Here is a 17,452-nt window from a genome sequence, read left to right as displayed (position 1 = left end):
GCTGCACTTTGCCTTTAAGATAAAACATGTGAAGCTAGCTATCTATGAGCTATTGAGACATTTGTTTGTGACTAAACTGCAGTTAGTTGCAACCCTTAAACAAAACAAAAAAAAAAAGCCACTTCCTCTCTACTGCAGATAAGATGATGCCACAACCAAAGAAGGTCTTCAGGAGAGTCTCCTGTTCCCCAAAATACCTCAACCTACTCAGCAGGTAGAGTCTGCTCTGATCCTTCCTGTAAAGAGCATTAATTTGTCAGAAATATCTCAAAATTGCAGCTTATCCGTTGTGGCTGGTCCTGTCATCAAGCCATACATTTAGAAGAGCTGAAAGGCTTCTTAAAAGTTTGTTTCTTCTCCAAATTTAGTCTTTCTTGGTAATGTAGTCCAAAAGTGCATCAAAAGGAATTCTGGTTTTTGAAAATTTAAATAAGAAATCCAAACAAAGGCAACATTGTGTTTTTATTACACTATTCTATGCCTAAATATTTTTTTTATAAAATAGTTACTGCTCATAATTACTGTGATTTTCGGACTATATGCCGCTATTTTTTCCCCCACACTTTTGAACCATGCGGCTTACAGCCCGGTGCGGCTTTTCTGTGGATTTTTCTTCAACCACCAGGGGGCTCTGTAACAGGAAGTGAATCATTGGGAGTCAAAATTGGAAATCAAAGAAGAATGTGCTATTTTTCATTTAGAACAAGCACATACTTGCAGCAGGCACAACGGATAAATGTTTTCAAACTCTATGATGCAGCTTTTAAGTTGAGGGCTATTGATCTAGCAGTACAGGAGGGAAATAGAGCCGCTGCATGTAAGCTCGGCGTGAAAGAAACCATGGTTTGCCTTTGGAGATGGAGAGCTGCGTCCTTAATATATCCAGCAGGGTTATTAGGACAAAGTCCTCTCCTGCCCTCTGCTGGGTCCTTATGGAAAACCAAGAGCGGTAGAGATACCAGTGGCATATTGCCTGGTGCGGCTTATATGTTCCCCGTTTTTTTTTTTTTTTTTTTTTTACATTTGTAGGTGCGTCTTATAGTATGGTGCGCTCTATCGTCCGGAAAATACGGTATTCATACTTTTGATTACAGGGATTCTGTGCTGTGGTAAAAGATAGTAAATGAGCTCAAATTAATGGCAATAAAAAGTAGTAAGAATGAAGGTATGATGAAAAAAAGTAGTACCTTCAAAATATTTTTAATTTTCCATTGATGCTCACTTATTGTTTTAAGTATATGTTACTAAAATCTCTATTAAAAAAATTATAACTGCTGTACTGGCAGGACCTGAGCTGTCACTGATAGAGTCCAAGCTGCTGTGCGTCTGCGTTGTGTTGGAGCCGCCTAACGTGTTGAGACTAGCTAGTCATTTTGCTCTTCGCCAGGGTTTCCCCCAGAAAACTATGGAGTGAAAATAGTCTCAAAATATCTGTGCGTGTGTTAAAAGATTTGTGCGTGTGTAAAAGGATTTGTGCATAGGCGTAAATCCTGGTTTTCTGTAGCGAGGTCCTTCTCAACAGAAAGGGGGGGAATGGACCACTGTCAGTCCTATACTTATTTAGAAATGGGACCATTGCAATCCGGAAGTGAAGGGGGCGCTATTTCCTATACTTCCGTTTTTATTTTCTTTTGAAATCTGTGATATGTTTTCACCTTTAGGAAGGAGTTTCACTCTGAGCATGTATTTAAACTTCTTTCTTTTATTTACTTCACGGCAGCTCACAGTTTTTAGCAAATTCTGTAGCTTTCGGTATACTTCTAAATCTGCTCTCTAAGTCGCATCTTTTCAGGCCTGCTACTGCCAGCTGCTGCCTCTAGTGGCGTGGGGGTGGTAACACAACTAATCTAATTGCATTACTAAATCAGAATACCACAAAGTCTTTATTACTCATGATTAATTCTGGCATTATTGGAACAGTAAAAGATAAATTCCCTCACAAAAGAACATGCCTTTTTAATTTCTAAAGGAAGTAGAGCTAATTAAATTAGATAAACAAGAACTGAAAGTGATTACAGTTTCACTTGATGGCCAACCTGTTGAAACTGTGGCAAATTTTAAATACCTCGAGTCAAGAAATAAAAAAATATGTCGTTTTATAAAGCCAGTAATGCCAGAATTAATAGTAAATAATGAAGACGTTGTGGTGTTCTGAATTAGTAATGTAATTAGATTAGTTGTGTTACCACGCCCACGCCACTAGGAAATAGCGCCGCCTGCACTTCCGGATTGCAGTGGTCCCATTTCCAAATAAGGTATGAGACTGACAGCGGTCCGTCCCCGCCCCTTTCAGTTTGCTGCAGCGAGGTGTACTTGGCTGAAGTGAGGAGCTAGCTGTTCGTTGTGGCTCTGCACCACAAATAAAAACCCCTCCAGTAAGTAAATACTTAAAAGACATGTAACACATTTTATTTACTTTAACTGCTCAATATTAAGAAACACATTAACAATAAAAATCAGACTGCGGTTATTTTCTTACTTTGGCTGAGTTATGATGAGCTGCCTCATTAGCTAAACTGCTACACGATGGACATAAAATGTTCTGACGGGTGAGTTCAGGAGTGAAGCGGACGTAATCATTTTCAGATACAAACACGTCATTGTTGCACTTTAAGTGTAACTGAATAAAAAACTTCCTCAAAGAAACAAGGAATAAAACAGAGGCTTTGAATATAATTATAAATTATTTGAAATGCAAATAATAGTCTTTCAATCTGACTACATTTTATTTCTGTACGTTAGATTGATGAAGTGAACCAAAGTAGGAAAAAAAAAAAAAAAAAAAAAAGATTACACAAGATGTACATAATTTTGACCGTTCGGGAAATTGTCTTTAAATAACAGGTTTACAGGTAAAGACACTGAATCAATTCCAAACAACAAAGTTCAAACATTAGTTTCAAGAAGTTATCATGTCTTTATTGAAATCTATCTTTTAACCAAAAGTTGGTGCCAACTGGAATGTCTAAAGATGACATTTGTCCTTTCAAACCTTTGAAATTTTTGAAAAAACATAATTATGCATTTGATTGTTTGAATAAATTCTGGTTGATTGTGAAGTTGAACAGTGATTATTGTCTATGGTTTCACTTTTACACATGACATTAACAGATGGGATGACAACGAGCAACAGGCCGTAAATATCTCGTTTCTCAACAATGCCTTGAAGCCTGGCTCCAAATGTCCCATCTCTCTATTTCAGAAACAGATGGTGAAGAAGAGCTGAGTGCGGCGCAGAGCGGCCATTTCCTGCTGGGGATCAGTTGTGGGATCATCTGAACTCCAGTGTCCTGGTGAGCTGAAATATTGCTGTGGAATTAAAACTTTGATGAAATAATGCATAAAGTTCTTCCACATGCTTTAAATTGCTGCTTTTATAAAAGTTAGCTCTTTGTATATTGCTTGTACAGTCAGAGGCCAATGCCATGTTTCTGTTTTTTTGTCTCGGATCTATTTAGTATTTTTCAGATTTAGGTTTTAGTTTTTATTATTCTGAAAGAGTAAAATGTACAATACTGCACATTAAGAACCCCAGCTATTGTCCTGTGAGGATAACTGGGACCAACTAAAGATCCTAATAGATGAGTTACAGAATCACATTGTATTTTTCAATGATTTGTAGCTTTTTAACTTTGTTCATTTTGTGGTTCTTGTCTCTCTCAGCTGGTCTACAAGTTGACCTCACCACCAGTTCACCCATCACTCTGGTTGTGAAGAGGAGTGGTCTCCATTAGAAGAAATGGAGCATCGAGGCAAAACGCTGGAGGCTGATTTCAACCCCAAAGTCCTGCTGCATAGATTAGGTCTGTATGTTTTCTTATCAGTAATGGTTTAGGAGCAGCTTTCTGAGGTTTATCTTCTTAACAGAAAGTTGAGAAACTGTGTCTGTGTTAGCAGATTAGCTTTCTATCTGTTGGAGGAGTGACCGAATCCCAACACAAATAAATGTATCAAACCTGATTCAACATTGAAATATTCAACTTTTCTGCTGCTCTTGGTTCAGTGGAGCTCTGGTTCCTAAAGCCATTGAAGATGATGTTCAGGTCTTTGGCTTTCTTTTTCTAGATAGCTCTCATCATTTAGGGTTGAAGACGAAGCTGAAGTTGGTTTCCAATTCTAGCTTCCAATAGCTAAAGGGCAATTCCACCTAATTTTTCACTACCCTCTGCATCTTTAATCGACTCTAATTTAAAAACTGCTATACCTAGACACTTGCACTGGATTATTCTCCTCCCTCTTCAAGCTGAATATTTAAAACCATGTTTAGGATTTGTGAAACATTTTTCTGATTTGTGAAAAATCAAGAACTTTCGATTTTCAATATTTTATTGCATCTGGATCTCCATAGATCTGCTCTAATTAAAAAAACTACTGGACACTTCAAACCTGGACTATATTATTCTCCTCTTCAAGAAGACTCTTTGTAACCATGTTTGTGATTTGTGAAACTTTTGCCCTTTTGCCATCTACAATAACTCTGAAGAATTACTCTGGGTAGAATCTACCAAAGCACAGTTAAAGAGGCTAAAAGGGAATATTTGGCAAATATCATTTCCTCAAACAGCCATAACCCACATGTTTTATTTCACACCATTGACTCTGTACTTAATATTCCGTAGAATGCCTGTTTGGAAGCTTCTCCTGACATGTGTGATCATTCGCTGCGTTTCTTTATTGAAAAGGTTGGTAGTACCAGGGCTCTTATCACAGCTCCTGACTCTGACCCCTCTGTTTCGGTCCCTTGCTCTGCTGCTTTCAATCAGTTTGAGGTTGTGACTGTTTCACTTTTAGAGGACGTGGTTGGCCGCATTAAGCCATCAGGTTCCCCCTGTGATCCTGTCCCTCCACAATTTTTTAAAGATATTTTATCTAGCATAGTGCAGCCTGTTCTTGCAATTATAAATAGCAGTCTGTCCTCAGGTGTGGTGCCCTCTAGTTTTAAACATGCAATAGTGCAACCATTGCTTAGAAAACCTGGCCTTGATCCTACTGCTCTGGCAAATTATCGGCCTATTTCTAAGCTGCCTTTTCTTTCTAAGGTTTTAGAAAAAATTCTGTACTGCCAGCTGACACAGTTTTTAGAAGACAATGGCATTCTGGAGGTTTTCCAGTCAGGTTTTAAAACTCTTCATAGCACAGAATCTGCTTTAATAAGAGTTTTTAATGACATCCTTCTTGCATGTGATTGTGGTCACCATGTTGTTCTGATCCTACTTGACCTAACTGCTGCCTTTGATACTGTAGACCACGACATTTTAATATCGAGATTACACCACGTTGTAGTTATTGATGGCACTGTTCTTAAATGGTTTAGGTCTTACCTGGAGGAGAGAACTATTTCCGTTAAAATTATTGACTCTGAATCAACTGCTGCTTCAATGCCTTATGGTGTCCCGCAGGGCTCAATTCCAGGCCCTCTGCTTTTCTCACTTTATTTACTGCCTCTGGGTTCTATACTTAGGAAACATGGGATCTCATTTCATTGTTACGCTGATGATTTTCAGATTTATTTGCCCCTGAAGCAGAAGGATGTCCATTCCATCAAACATCTCCTGGCATGTCTTGGTGATATTAAAGCTTGGTTGGCCTTGAACTTTTTAAATTTTAAGGAAAAGAAAACAGAGGTGATTGTGTTTGGACCCAGTGGCTCCTGTGAGTCCTCCTCTGTTGACCTGGGACCCTTGGAGGTATATTTTAAACCCGTTATTACAGATCTTGGTTTTAAGGTGGACAGTGATTTTAAATTGGACATCCAAATCAGAGCTGTGGTTAAGTCCAGCTTTTATCATTTAAGACGATTGGCGTCAGTGAAATCTTTTCTTTCCAGGCAGCATTTTGAAACGGTGATCCACGCTTTTATTTCGACTCGGTTGGATTACTGTAACTCCCTTTATCTGGGAGTCAGTCAGTCGCTGCTCTCACGTCTGCAGCTGGTTCAGAATGCTGCTGCACGACTTTTAACAGGAACTCGAAAGAGGGAACATGTGACCCCTGTCCTGGCCTCACTTCACTGAATGATTTTTTCAGGAGGTTTTGGAGCACTTCATGTTTCCATCTGCTGAAAAGCTTTATGGAGATGAAGATTTCATTTTTCAATACAACCTGGCACCGGCTCACAGTGCTAAAACCACTGGTTTACTGACCATGGTGTTATTGTCCTCAGTTGGCCTGCCAACTCTCCTGACCTGAATCCCATAGAGAATCTGTGGGATATTGTGAAGAGAAAGTTGAGAGAGACAAGACCCAACACTCTGGATGAGCTTAAAGCTGCTATCGAAGCATCCTGGGCCTCCATAACACCTCAGCAGAGCCACAGGCTGATTGCCTCCATGCCACGCCGCATTGAAGGCTGCAAGAGGATTCCAGACCAAGTTTTGAGTGCGTAACTGAACATAATTATTTGAAGGTTGACTTTTTTGGTATTAAAACACTTTTCTTTTATTGGTTGGATGAAATATGCTAATTTTTTGAGACAGGGATTTTGGGTTTTCATGAGCTGTATGCCAAAATCGTCTATTAAAACAATAAAAGACCTGAAATATTTCAGTTGTAGTTGGCATGCAATGAATCTAAAATATGACAGTTTACTTTTTATCATTACATTATGGAAAATAATGAACTTTATCACAATATGCTAATTTTTTGAGAAGGACCTGTATTTACTGTGTAACCCATTTCCTACACTAATTTAAAACCTCTCCTCAAGCCCTTTTCTTATTGTCTCCTAACCATTATCCTTATAGGGTGGAAATAAAAAATATATATATTGAAAAGTTTTTTTTTTTAAATCAACCTGTGGTGCAGGGGCAAAGCACAACCCATGTATGGAGTCCTTAGTCCTCATGCTGGTGGTCGCAGGTTCGATTCCCGGCCTGGTGACATTCACCGCATGTCTTCCCCCCCTCTCTCATTACCCTCTTTCCTGTCAAATTACTTTCAAATAAAGGCCACTAAAGCCAACAAAATCTTTTAAAAATAAAAAATCAACCTGACATCAGTTCTCACCTGTTCTTTCTGGTTCTACCAACATTAAAATAATTTTTATATCTTCACACCCTGAAACTCCACCTGGGTCTCCTGTATAAATAAAATAAAATGATAAATAATAAAACTCCTGACCTGCTCTTCTCATAATAAAATAGTTTAGTTTATTTAAAAATTACGATCAGTTAATATTCAATAAACTAATTGAAGACCTCACCAGAGCTTCCTGGTCTCTTCACCTTTCTTCAACAGCTTCACTATTCTAGCACTGACATCAGTGGCGCAACTACACATTATTCAGGTGGATGCGAAAACATAGATCGGCGCCCCCCCTCCCCCCGAGGGAAGGAATGTCAGGGTGAAGGAGCGTCGCTCACTCAACTCCCCACCCCCCCCCCCCCCCCCCCCCCGAGGCGACGATACGTGAAAGGTAAAACTCGCTACATTTACCTCGTTATGTGCTAGAGGTGAAGGAGCGTAAGGCGTGCTGAACTGTATGGGAAAACATCGGCGTGCCGCCCCCTCCAGACGAGGTTTTGGCGCCCCCTCTGGTGCTGCGCCCCTATGCGTTGCATACCCTGCATACCCACTTTTTGCGCCACTGACTGACATCCTCCTGAATATATAATATAATACACGTTAAGTGTTGTGTAGCCATTGCTAACACTGACATTACACTTTAAACAAGAAAAAGGGCTCATTTTGTTGCCGTTTCATTTCCTTGTGATGAAATACAACTTGAACATGTAGATATTAATTTCGCGCTGCTCCACAACAAAGGGAAAAATCGTTAAAGAACAACTTAAAACCACGTCTTTCTCGCTCTCTGTATCAGCGCAGCTACAAGGAGACTCGTTGCCAAAGCCAGTGTTTTTCAACCACTGTTCCGCGGCACACTAGTGTGCCGTGAGTCAGTGGCGCAAAAAGTGGGTATGCAGGGTATGCAACGCATAGGGGCGCAGCACCAGAGGGGGCGCCAAAACCCCGTCTGGAGGGAAGTTTTCCCATACACTAGAAGAGCCCATAGTAGAAGAGCGAGTGAGCGTCGCTCCTTCACCCTGACGTTCCTTCGCTGGGGGTGGTGGCGCTGATCTATGTTTTCGCATCCACCTGAATAATGTGTAGTTGAGCCACTGTCCGTGCGTAACAGGATTTGTGCGTGCGTAAAAATATCTATGTGTGTGTAATACTCGATTTGTAAAACTTAAAAATAAAATAAACCTTCTCCTACGCCTATACATGTTGAAAATGTACACACAAATCACCTGGTTCACACACACAAAACTGCATCTACACATAAATCCGTTTACGAGAGCACAACTATTTTTGAGACTCATTTCACGCTTCGGGGAAGCTCCCAGATTTGTGTATATGGTGCGTTTACATGCTAGTAAAAGCTGGGACATCTGAGTTTTGCTCGGAGTCTAGTGTTTTTATCCTCTGAACGTTTCTCACTGTGCTTGTGCCGAAGTGGCAAATATGTTAGTTCGGTGGAAAACGGTAGTTCTCAGCACTTCCTTATAATATCCTAAAATTATTTATAGGCGTTTTTGAGCGGTACGGCTTAATTTGCTGCAGCGAAGTCCTTCTCAAACAAGGTAATGGTGGGTAACTATGGCAACCAGTGACAGTTTAAAAGCCCGCCTACTCTTTCTGCAGTCAGGTTGCGCGCGCATCAGCCGTGTTAAAAAATCTGTCAGACAAGCCCTCTGAATATCAAATGAAATTGTGACATCACAATGTGACATCACAATATAACTTCAAAGGCAGAATTCTGACATCACCAGCGATTATATAAGCTTGTCACATTGATCTACCTTCATCACAACCTGTTAGCAGCCGTTGTTGATAGTTTCTCTTCAGAATTTACTCAGCAGTTCGCAGTAGGATTTTCAACTTTGTTTGGTGAATATTTCTTTGGGATATTTACATCTAACATAACGAGAAATCTTTACAGAGTTTTAGTAGTGATTTATTTTAGAACAAAATAAATTATACAAGCAAAGGTTACAATGCAGTCTGACCAGCCAAGAGCCGAAGCGGTCGCATCCGATAACATTATCGAGAGGGAAGTACAGCCACCAAAAATACCCAAGCGTAGGAAGAAGAAGGTGTCATTTGGAGTTTGGTGGGCGCTGCGCGAAGCTGAGGAGCTAAATAAGACAACTGAAAATATCGAACAGCAGGACTCTTCAGTGGAGAGTCCTGCTGATCAAAGGGCTTCAGATGAAAGTAGTGGAACGGAAGACAATTCGCTGGTCACCGAACAGGAATCGATCTCTGAACTGAAGGAGACACCAGAGAAGGAAGAGTCCTCTAAGTCCAGCGCTGAAAATGTTATCAAGCAGGACACTTCTCTGCCTGCAGAAGAAGGTAGTCAGGAAAATAAAGAGGAACCTATGATTTCAACACCAGAGCCAGTCACCAAAAAGGAGCATGACGAGGCAGCTTCCTTGAAAAGGGAAAGCTGTTTGACGAACACTGTGGTTTCTCCAAGTGAAACAAAGTGTACATGTATTTCTGAATATATCGAGGTACAGAAAAACTTAATGAAACAGCTGGATGAAATGTTCGCTCTAAATAATAAACTAAGAGCTAAACTTAAACAACAGAAATATCTGACGAGGAAATTACAAAGGAAGAAGTCAATGGTTTCTGTTGCAATTCAAACTGACTCACAAGACACCTCGCAGCAGAAACCTATCTACAAATCTGCTTCGACGCAAACGGAGATGACAGTTCCCATCGAAAATAAGAATCACACAAATAATACAGTTATCGGTAAACAACCGCAGGTGATCGAACAAGAGACGGCCTCCATACCACAATCAAATGGGGACCAGCAAGAGAGAAAAAAACAATCAAGGAAATCGAAATGGAGGATGAAGAGAAAGGCAGCAATGAGAGCCAAGTCTGAGATGGAAAACATTAGCAACGATCAAGTTTCTGGAAATAACACCGAACAGAAAGTTTTAGTACCAGAAATAGTACTAAAGGCTGCCTCCATCAATGAGATTCATAAGATCGAAATGATAATATCGACCCACCAACCTATCTCTGAAGAGATTGTTATGTCTGAAATGCAACAAAGCGGGAATGAAAAAGTGAAGAAAAGGTCAAAGAAATATAAGCAGAAGAAAAAGAGAAAGGCAGAATTGAGAGCTGCATCTGAATTGGAGACGTTAAATAGTGAGAACCTTTCTGTTGAAAACACTGGAGAACAAGAAGTTTCAACACCAGAAGCAGTCGGAAATGACAAAGACACCATCATAATTGAAATATATAAAAATGAAACAGTAATTGGGAAACAACAGCAGGAAACAGAGACAGATAAAAACTCAGTCCCCAACGCAAAATCTGATTCTGAGATCATGCCAGACATCCCCCCCACAATAGAGACAAAACTTTGCACGCCGTCAGAAGACCTACCAGGCAAAGCTCCAGTAGATTCCATAGAAGAGGAGAGTGTTATAACAGAAGAACGTAGAAAAGAGTCAGCAGAGAACATCATGTCTGAACCAGAAGAAAGACCCACAAAGAAAATTTCACTATGGAGACGAATAAAAAAGGCCTTGACTCCAACACATCTGCGGCAATTTAAAGACAGATGAAAGTCTGTCCAGCATAGACAGACTTTACATCTGTCTATGCTGATGTAAAGTCAGCATAGACTGACTTTACAGTCTATGAGTATACTGCTCAAAAAAATAAAGGGAACACTTCAGTGTTCACTTCAATGTTAAAGTGTTCCCTTTATTTTTTGAGCAGTGTATATTAGATTTGAAAGGAGGGTGGAGCCACGTGTGTTTTGGGTGACTGACATTCATTGGAAAAAGAGCTACTGTTATTAATTGGGTATTTTAGTTTTAAAAAGACAGGATTTCACGGTGGGAAATGTCTCCCCGTGTAGGTGTGGGTTCACTCCGGGTGCTCCGGCTTCCCCCACGTTCAGCAACATCAGAACTCATGTTCAACTATTGTGAGATTTAAATTTCTAATTCGAAACAGAAGATCAAGCAACCACATTTATTAATTAAAGGGAGATTTAGAGAAAGAAAATGTAAACAACGACAGAGAGAATTTTAGAAGTCTAAACCTTTACATATATAAATCTATTATATATATATATATATATATATATATATATCTCTATAAGTATATATAAATCTCTCTATAAGTATATCTAAATCTATATGTAGATATATATATCTACCTATATATATACACACGTATATATGAATCTCTATAAATATATATAAATCTATATATAGATATCTATAATATCTATATATCGATATCAATCTATATATCTATCAACCTCTCGCTCTCTATGTAATTATAATTATATATATATATATCTGTGATCGGACCATGAGGGCCGATCACTTTTTCCAAGAAAAAAACAAAACAGGCATTCTGCAAATTGTACTGCCACTATCTTTAACAGACTGAAAACATATGAAGGCTCCAAAGAGGCTAAATAATGCAAAGAGTCAAAATAAAACCTCTCAGCATTGCCAAAAAATTCAAGTATAAAAACATTCAAAGGCAAATACAGGTTCCATTACAATAAACAATCCTGAGTTACTGAATGAAAACTTCCTGTTAGCATGGCGGCTAGCTGATCACTGCTAGTTCTGAGTGGCTGTTTCTGACTGAGTGGAGTAATTATGCAGAACAGGGAGGAGATCGATTATTTTTTCAGAGATTATCTGTCTCATGTTAGGACAGCGAAAGTTTTAATACGTATGTAAAATGTATTTTTTAAAGTTAGATGCTGCAGCTTTAAACAGAGGTTCGGTGTGAGAGTCACTACTAGGTGGAGCAGAAGCGGCGCTCTGTCTGTGAAATATTACTACCTGTAGCGCGTAGCAGTGGTTGAACAACGAGAACAGAACCAGCGTCTTACATCGGAGCTCGAAGACTTAAATCATTTTGCGGGTTATTTGTTTAGCTTTCTGACCATCATGCTAATCTGGGTGAGTGTTTGTAGCTGTGCGCTGCTTTACCTGCTATCTGATCCTCCATATGTCCTTTTTACTGCAGTGAGCCTCGATGTAGCCAAACTCCGTCAAGTATGGCATTGTTTTTAGGTCATATTAGCTTTGTTGTGTTGATGCATTTTGACCTGCTTCACCCCACGTGCTTCAATTTTTGTCCCCATTCACTCAGTGCTATAGTTCCACACCACATCGCTTAAGATTTGTTGCTGCACGTTTGCGCAGTGTGAAGGAAAGAGGAGACCAGCTGCACAGGCAGGCTGAGAAATGAGAAGCAGGTGATCGGTATCGGCAACAAGAGACTGATCGGCGATCACCGATCATACACTTTTTCACGGAAATCAGCCGATTATGATCAGCCGATCGATCGGCATATATATATATATATATATATATATATATATATATATATATATATATATATATATATATAAATAGAGAAGTACCTTGTAATTTACACAAGGTGGATACGGAGATGGAATGAGCTGGTATCCTAAGAATGATAGAAAACATGCTAACAAAAAGCCTCAGACCTACAGCCCAGCCCACAGGCAGTTCTAGACACAGGCCAACAGAAGTGGCTCTTTGGCTCACTTATATGTTAAATGATCAAATATTGCCCTGTTTTTGTTTCATTCGTTTTAATTGCCCTGTAGGCAGCAATCTAGTCACATATTTGCACATTTATTATTATTGATACTTTAATTAAAGATAAATTGTCCAAGTTTTTGTCATTGGGCCCGGGGGCGCCGATGACATGTTCGCATACACCTCAGAAAGTATGTAGTTGCGCCCCTGCCGTGAGTGATCGTCAGGTGTGCGGTGGAAATTATTCAATTTCACTATGGTACCGTATTTTCCGGACTAAAAGCTGCTACTTTTTTCCTTAACTTTGAACCATGCGGATTGTAGCCCGCTGTGGCTTTTCTGTGTATTTTTCTTCAACCACCAGGGGGCTCTCTAGCAGGAAGTGAATCATTAGAAGTCAAAATTGTAAATCAAAGAAGAACGTGTTAATTTTCATTTAGAACAAGCACATGCTAGCAGCAGGCACAACGGAGAAATGTTTTCAAACTCATATCATGCAGCTTTTAAGTTGAGGGTTGTCGATCTGGCACTACAGGAGGGAAACAGAGCCGCTACACTTATAAGCTCGGTGTGAACGAAACCATGGTTTGACTTTGGAGACGGAGTGCTGCGTCCAGCAGATTTATTAGGACGAGGCATTCTGCTGGGTCCTAATGGAAAACCGAGAGCAACTTCCAGTTTTTATTTTATTTTTTTTATTAAAGGTGCTAGTATGGTGCGCTCTATAGTCCGAAAAATACGGTAATTGGTTTTAAAAGATTTTTTGAAAATGAATTGTCTGCAAATAATGCCATCTTCGAGTATCTGCTGTAGTAGTAGCAGCAGCGGCGTAATCATGTAATGTTCTTACCACTAGATGGCAGTAGGTACAGAGCATTTTACATTAAAACAAGAGAATTAGTGATGTATGAATGTTACAGGTAGCGGTGAGAGCACTGAATCTAGCAATACTGTGATGACAGTGATGGAAAACAAGACAGTGAAGCTCAGCAGTAGTTGGAAAGAACATGAGTCCATTTCCCACAACATATCTGTGTGAAGTGAGCTTCTGAAGCTTGGCTACTATAAAAACTAAAAACAGTGAGAGACTGAGATGTTGAGGAAGAGCTTTTTCTTTAATTTCTGCCAGGAAATCAGATCTGTTTTCATCCAAACATGCACAGGTTTCACACCAGGTGGATAAAATATACAGATATTGACATTTTGTGCATGCAACTCTTCATATTGTAACAGTGAATATGAAGTGAAATGTTTCCCAAATATTGCTTCTTTCAAAATAAGAATTATTTTCTGTATTCTGGCTATAAGAATGCTTGTGGATTAGTTTGTAAAACACTGACGTTTTCTACAACTTCTTTAAATTTAACACCACATTGTTGTGGCTGTTCAGGTGTATTTTTGAAGTGGATATGTTAAGTGCAATTCGAAATAAATGTAAAATGTGATAAAAATACATTTTTGTGTTTATTTGATTCCTATTCAAGAGACTTTGATAAGAATGACTATATATTAGACTATATACCCTACAGAGTATCTTTATTTTAGTTGGTGGTGTGCCTCGAAATTTTTTCAATTAAAACAGTGTACCTTGACTCAAAAATGGTTGAAAAACACTGGCCAAAGCAACTGACAACAAGGCCACAAAAGTGAACACTCAGATATTTCCCATACAAAGAGCAGAACATTCAGTCTGTTGCAGTAGTATGGTTTTAGGCTTAATGTTTATTTTGAGATTATTCATAAGTAATTGCTGTGATAAGAGAAGAAAACTATAACTATTTCGCAGCACTTGACGGCTAGCTGCTAGCTCGCTGTTACTGTCTCATAACTCTGCAGTTGTGGAGTCACAATGTCTGGGATCATGAGCGCCCCCAGCGATGAGACAAGAGAACTGCCCAAATTATTTTAACCACCTGATATAATCTGTTCCCCTCTATAAAATGGAAACAAATGAATTTACCTGCAAGTTTTTTACTGTGTTAATTCCTCTCATTATCAACAATAAATCCTGCAAGTTTGAAAACATTAGCTCTTTTTTTTGTGCCAAAGTTAGGATGGGGGAACAAAATATTTTAACTGTTTCCAAATAACTGTTTTCACATGTCGATGTATTAAGTTTTGGCTAAGTATATATATTTTTTTCAAAACATACAAATTATAGTTATAACAATTTTCATTAACACTCAAAATAAGAATATTAATGTTATAATCAGGGCTGCACAGTGGCGCAGTTGGTAGAGCTGTTGCCTTGCAGCACGAAGGTTCTGGGTTCAATTCCCGGCCCCAGTCTTTCTGCATGGAGTTTGCATGTTCTCCCTGTGCATGTGTGGGTTTACTCCGGGTACTGTGCAGTCAGCAAGAGGTTGTGCAATCCCAGGTGAGGCTCAGCTCTGCTGCCTCACCGGCTTCGCCTCTGAGTACTGAATGGGAAAATGCGAAAATTCAGCGATTTTGAAGAAAAAAATAATCAGAATTGGTTAAGTTAAATGAAAAGGAGGTACTTTGTAATACAAACCACAGGGTGAAAATAGCAATATAAATTATTTTATCATTATTTTTCCATGATGACAGGTGAGGCAGAGTTTCCCCTGCCTCCCCTGACCGCACGCCACTGCTTTGCATACTTCCTTCCCAAAACGGGGGTTGATCGGTGTACTTCTGAGTAGTCAGTGTTTAAAAAAATGTTTGGGCCCTCAGAACTTTCTAACTGCCTCAAAAAAAAGCAATATTCAACATTAATACATCATAAAAGCCCGGAATTGGACAGTTGTTTGAATTGCCATTATCTTTACACTGAAAAGTTAATTACTTGCTAACGGCAGCTTGCTAACGGCAGCTTGCCAACGGCAGCTGGCTAACGTAGAGCTAGCAAGCTACATTAGTTTTTCTCAACTGCTGTTTGTAGAAATTAATTTCGATAAATCAACTTCCGCCTCCATTTGACGCTTTACCACGTCTGCAATCAAGTCATCTCTGTTCAGTGACTTTTTTTTTCCGATTGCCAAAATTACTCATTTTTGCTGCACCTTTTTAAAAAGTTGCGGTCAAAGTTGCTTTTTATAATGGATGTGAGATTTATACAAAACATTTAGCATATCAATATGCTAAATGAAAAAAAAATGGCTCAAATGTAGTTAACAGCCCCATTAGAAAGGTAAAAGTCAAAGGTTACAGCTGGATGGATCCAGGAAGTCCCTGCAGTGTTGGCGCCGGCTCAGACATCTGGGCAATTATTCAGTCTTTAAATAATTTTTAGCTACAGTGTAGGAATAATATTTAAGAGTAGCTTGAGATCACACCAACAACTGGATTTTTAAAGTTTTACACAAACTACAGTTGAAATAGCACTTTTTGTTATTCGCAGTAATCATAGGGCGAAGGGGGAGACATGCAGATCTGGAGTTAGACTCCAGACTTCTACTTCAAGAAAAAATAGCCTGGCTGTACCGCTACGTCATGTTGCACCTCTAACAGTAAATACTTAATAATGCAAAGAACTGCTGAGAACTAATAACATAAAGCCATCTCTTCAGCAGCAAATGCAACCTTTGCAATGCTGGATGCTCCGACAGTTGCTGTCCGACAGGCTCCTCTACTTTCAGTCCAGAGTCTATTTTTAGCACAGGGCGGCTCTGCCCGTTAGGGTGATGTAACTGTATCACAGAGGTTAAAACTGAAACTGAGGAGGTAAAAGGTTAAGGCCCCTACAGAGGGACAGAGTATGAACCACGCATGAAGAATGCGATACTTTCTGGGTATAAACAGACAAAAGCAAAGATTTTTTCTGAAAACCAAGACAGAAACCTGAGCTGAAGTGTTGAGGTGGGGCTAGAGAGTGATCAGAGTCTTTAAATGGTGCCTTCAGCTGCTTCTGTTCATCACACTGCTGCACTAACCGCCGCGCTCACGACATTAATGCACACACACAAGCATTTGACTTAGCTCTGTCTCAGAACCTGGAAATAGAAATTATGAATGAGAATCTAAATCAGATTCTGGGGAGCTCGGGGGGGAGACATCTGCTCTGAGTGGGAACACAAATCCAACATTTGTCCATTTGCACTCATGTATTTAACCATTACGAATCGTTTCCAAAAAGCATTTTTCTTCCCGTTTGTTTACTGCTAGACATCCTGTATGGAAAATGTGTCAAACTCGAGGCTCGGGGGCCAAATCCAGCCCACCACACCTTTTTATGTGGCCCTCTAGATTCTAGTGAGCCACATAAAAGGAATCTTCAAAAACTGTTTTGTGCTTAATTAATCCAATCCAGTAGGTTTTCATCTGAATATTGACAAACTAGAACAATGAGAAAAGATGTTTTAATTTCAAGTTAACTCAGAATGGGATAAAAGTAAGAATGCCTCCGCTTCTTCGTTTGCATCTGTTGGTCTCAATATATACACAGCTATCCTTTCGTTGGTCAGACAAAAATGATTCAGGAGGCATCCCAGTTTTAAAGTCAGTTTATGTTTTTAGTCTGTTAAAATCTAAACTTTTACTTTTCTCAGTGAACAAAGCAAGCCAAAATATTTGGCAAGAATTAAAATTTATCAAGATGTTCTATAATTTCAAAAATGTTCCACATACAGAATTGGCCGAAGATTTGGTTACGAATTGCACCTGAATGCAGCATAGAAGGACAGGTGTTGAGAAAACCTCCATCACTGCCATTAGAAAAACTGTGTGGACATAAATTTCCAGCGTGGGAGAATAAATATTTATATTCTGTACTATTCAACATGAATCTACATGAGTTTCACTTTCTGAAGTGAGAAATTAACTTTGCACATTTATAGTTTTTAGATGTTATAGTAAAATGTTCAGCTTTACCAACAAGTCTAATAAAAAAAATCAACTAAAAATCTGAACAGGCAGCA

General features: G+C 39.3%; 1 protein-coding gene across 1 annotated transcript in view; it reads left to right on the top strand.

Moving 5' to 3' along the window:
- The first annotated feature begins 2,261 nt into the window (after window positions 1-2,261).
- LOC103474876 (uncharacterized) overlaps window positions 2,262-17,452 on the top strand; it is a 264,378-nt gene continuing 249,187 nt past the window's right edge. The window contains exons 1-3 of the mRNA XM_081615010.1: window positions 2,262-2,375; window positions 3,203-3,293; window positions 3,664-3,803. Of these exons, the coding sequence (XP_081471136.1) occupies window positions 3,740-3,803 (64 nt within the window). The 5' untranslated portion in view covers window positions 2,262-2,375; window positions 3,203-3,293; window positions 3,664-3,739. The remainder of the gene's footprint in view (window positions 2,376-3,202; window positions 3,294-3,663; window positions 3,804-17,452) is intronic.

Source organism: Poecilia reticulata, chromosome 13 (assembly GCF_904066995.2).
Source record: "Poecilia reticulata chromosome 13, P_reticulata-male-v2, whole genome shotgun sequence".
Taxonomy (NCBI): Eukaryota; Metazoa; Chordata; class Actinopteri; order Cyprinodontiformes; family Poeciliidae; genus Poecilia; species Poecilia reticulata.
This window is presented reverse-complemented; position numbering and strand designations above follow the sequence as displayed.